This window comes from Malurus melanocephalus, unplaced genomic scaffold, assembly GCF_030028575.1.
Source record: "Malurus melanocephalus ecotype Western Australia unplaced genomic scaffold, MMel_1.1 scaffold_359, whole genome shotgun sequence".
Classification (NCBI taxonomy): Eukaryota; Metazoa; Chordata; class Aves; order Passeriformes; family Maluridae; genus Malurus; species Malurus melanocephalus.
This window is the reverse complement of record NW_026623591.1, coordinates 212,409-214,604: the sequence shown is the minus strand read 5'-3', so window position 1 is coordinate 214,604 and position 2,196 is coordinate 212,409. Positions and strand designations below refer to the sequence as shown.

Below are 2,196 nucleotides of genomic sequence, written 5' to 3'. Positions count from 1 at the left end.
GCTCGGGCCGCGCTCCGCACCCGCGCTCGGCGGCGCGGCGCCGGCAGCCCCCGCCCGCCTACCCCGGCGACGGGCGCCGCGGGCTCTAGACGGGGATTTTTTCGTTTTTCCTCGCTTTTTTTGGGCAAAGCCGGAGCGAGCGGCGGCTCTCTCCCTTCCCTTCCCCTCTACCTTTATTTTTTCCTTTTTTCTTTCTTTTTACCCGTTTTAATTTTTCTTTTTTAAATTCGGCTTTTCTTTACGTTTTCTCGCAGCGGGCGGAGGCGCGGTCGGCGCATCCCCCCGCGGGAGGCGGCGGGACCCGCGGCCCCAGCGCGGAGACTGGCGCATGCCACAGCCCGCCTGGGCTCCGCTGCCCCCCGCCGCTGCCGCTCGCTGCCGCCGCATCCCGCCTGCCGGCCCCTTCATGCTCGGCGGACGACATGCCCGTTTTGTAGCCGGGGGCCCCTCCTCTCGTCCCGCATGTTCAGGACCAAACGCTCGGTGCTCGTCCGGCGGCTCTGGCGGAGCCGTGCGCCCGGCGGCGAGGAGGAGGAGGAGGCGGCGGCGGGCGAGCCCGGCGCGGCGGCGGCGGTGGCCGAGCCCCGGGCGCACTTGGGCGGGGGGCGCGGGTGCTGCCCGGGCAAGGCGAGCCGCGGCGGGCGGGCAGCGGCGGGCGCGGAGGCGGAACTGAAGGCGCTGACCCACGCCGTGCTGAAGCGGCTGAAGGAGCGGCAGCTGGAGGGGCTGCTGCACGCCGTGGAGTCCCGCGGCGGGGCGCGGACCCCCTGCCTGCTGCTGCCCGCCAARGCCGACTCGCGGCTGGGACAGCACTGGTACCCGCTGCCCGTGCTGCTCTGCAAGGTGTTCCGCTGGCCCGACCTCCGCCACTGCTCCGAAGTGAAGCGGTTATGTTGCTGTGAATCCTACGGCAAGGCTCACTCCGAGCTCGTCTGCTGCAACCCGCACCACCTCAGCCGGCTCTGCGAGCTAGGTACGGCGGCGGGGATGGCCGGGCATGGAGGGGTGCAGGGGATGGAGGGGTGCGGGGAATGGAGGAGGACAGGGGCTGGAGAAGGTGCCGGGCATGGAGAGGGTGCAGGGGATGGAGGGGGACAGGGGATAGAGAAGGTGCAGGGAATGGAGGGGTGCAGGGGATAGAGAAGGTGCCGGGNAGAAGGTTCAGGGGATGGAGGGGGTGCAGGGAATGGAGGGGTGCAGGGGATAGAGAAGGTGCAGGGGATGGAGGGGTGCAGGGGATGGAGGGGGACAGGGGATAGAGAAGGTGCAGGGAATGGAGGGGTGCAGCGGATAGAGAAGGTTCAGGGGATGGAGCGGGGCAGGGGCTAGAGGGGATGCAGCGATATAGGGGACAGAGGGAGTGCGGCGGTGGTGGGGTTAGAGGTGTGTAGCGGATGGGGGGATGCAGGAATATAGGGGAATGGAGGGCATACAAGGTTGCCGGGGATTCAGGGGTTCGGAGGTTAGAGTTGTGCAGAGGTTGGAGGGTACGCAAGAGATGGAGGGGTTCCAGGGGATGTACGGAATACAGGGATATGGGGAATGGCGGGGATAGGGGTGCAGGGAATGGAGAGGATGCAGGGGTGCAGAGGGGCCAGAGGTGTGCGGGGGTTGGAGGAGATGCAGGGGTGCAGGGGCTGGAGGGGATCCAGGGGCCAGGGGAGATGCAGGGGATGCATGTGTGAGAAATACGTGTATGCAGCCCCACTCACCTCCCAGCCCACGAAACTTTTTTCCCTTCTGGTGAAGAAAAAAAACCAAAACAAAACCAGCCSGCAACAAACAACAAAACCCAGAACACGCTCAAAAACTTTCCGTGGCCGTGGTTTATGTACTTTCWTTTTGTATTTAGGGGAGGGGGCGACCCCCCACCTCCGGGACCCCCCTCCTCTCCCCTCCCGGGGGCCCCGGCGCTGCCTCCCCGCCGTCCCCGCGCGGTGCCGGGGGATTAAGGGCCGGGCGGCCCCGGCGCTGCCGTGGCTCCGCCGAGCCAAGGAGGCCCCGATCAGACAGCCCGAGCGGCAGATAGCAGGGAGACTGGCGCCAGACGGCCCCTTTTGTTTATCTGACAGCTAAATATCAAGGCAATCACCGCCTCGCTGCCCTGCCTCCAACCCCCAGAGCTAAGACAAACAGTTTTGCTAAAAGAATGCCACTGTTATCATAAGTTCCTATCTTTTTTCTTTTTTTTTTTTT

General features: G+C 65.2%; 1 protein-coding gene across 1 annotated transcript in view; it reads left to right on the top strand.

Annotated features, from left to right (window-relative positions):
• The first annotated feature begins 21 nt into the window (after nucleotides 1-21).
• The window catches only part of SMAD7 (SMAD family member 7), a 27,025-nt gene continuing 24,850 nt past the window's right edge, over nucleotides 22-2,196 (top strand). The window contains exon 1 of the mRNA XM_057378456.1: nucleotides 22-1,022. Coding sequence (XP_057234439.1) covers nucleotides 463-1,022 — 560 coding nt within the window. The 5' untranslated portion in view covers nucleotides 22-462. The remainder of the gene's footprint in view (nucleotides 1,023-2,196) is intronic.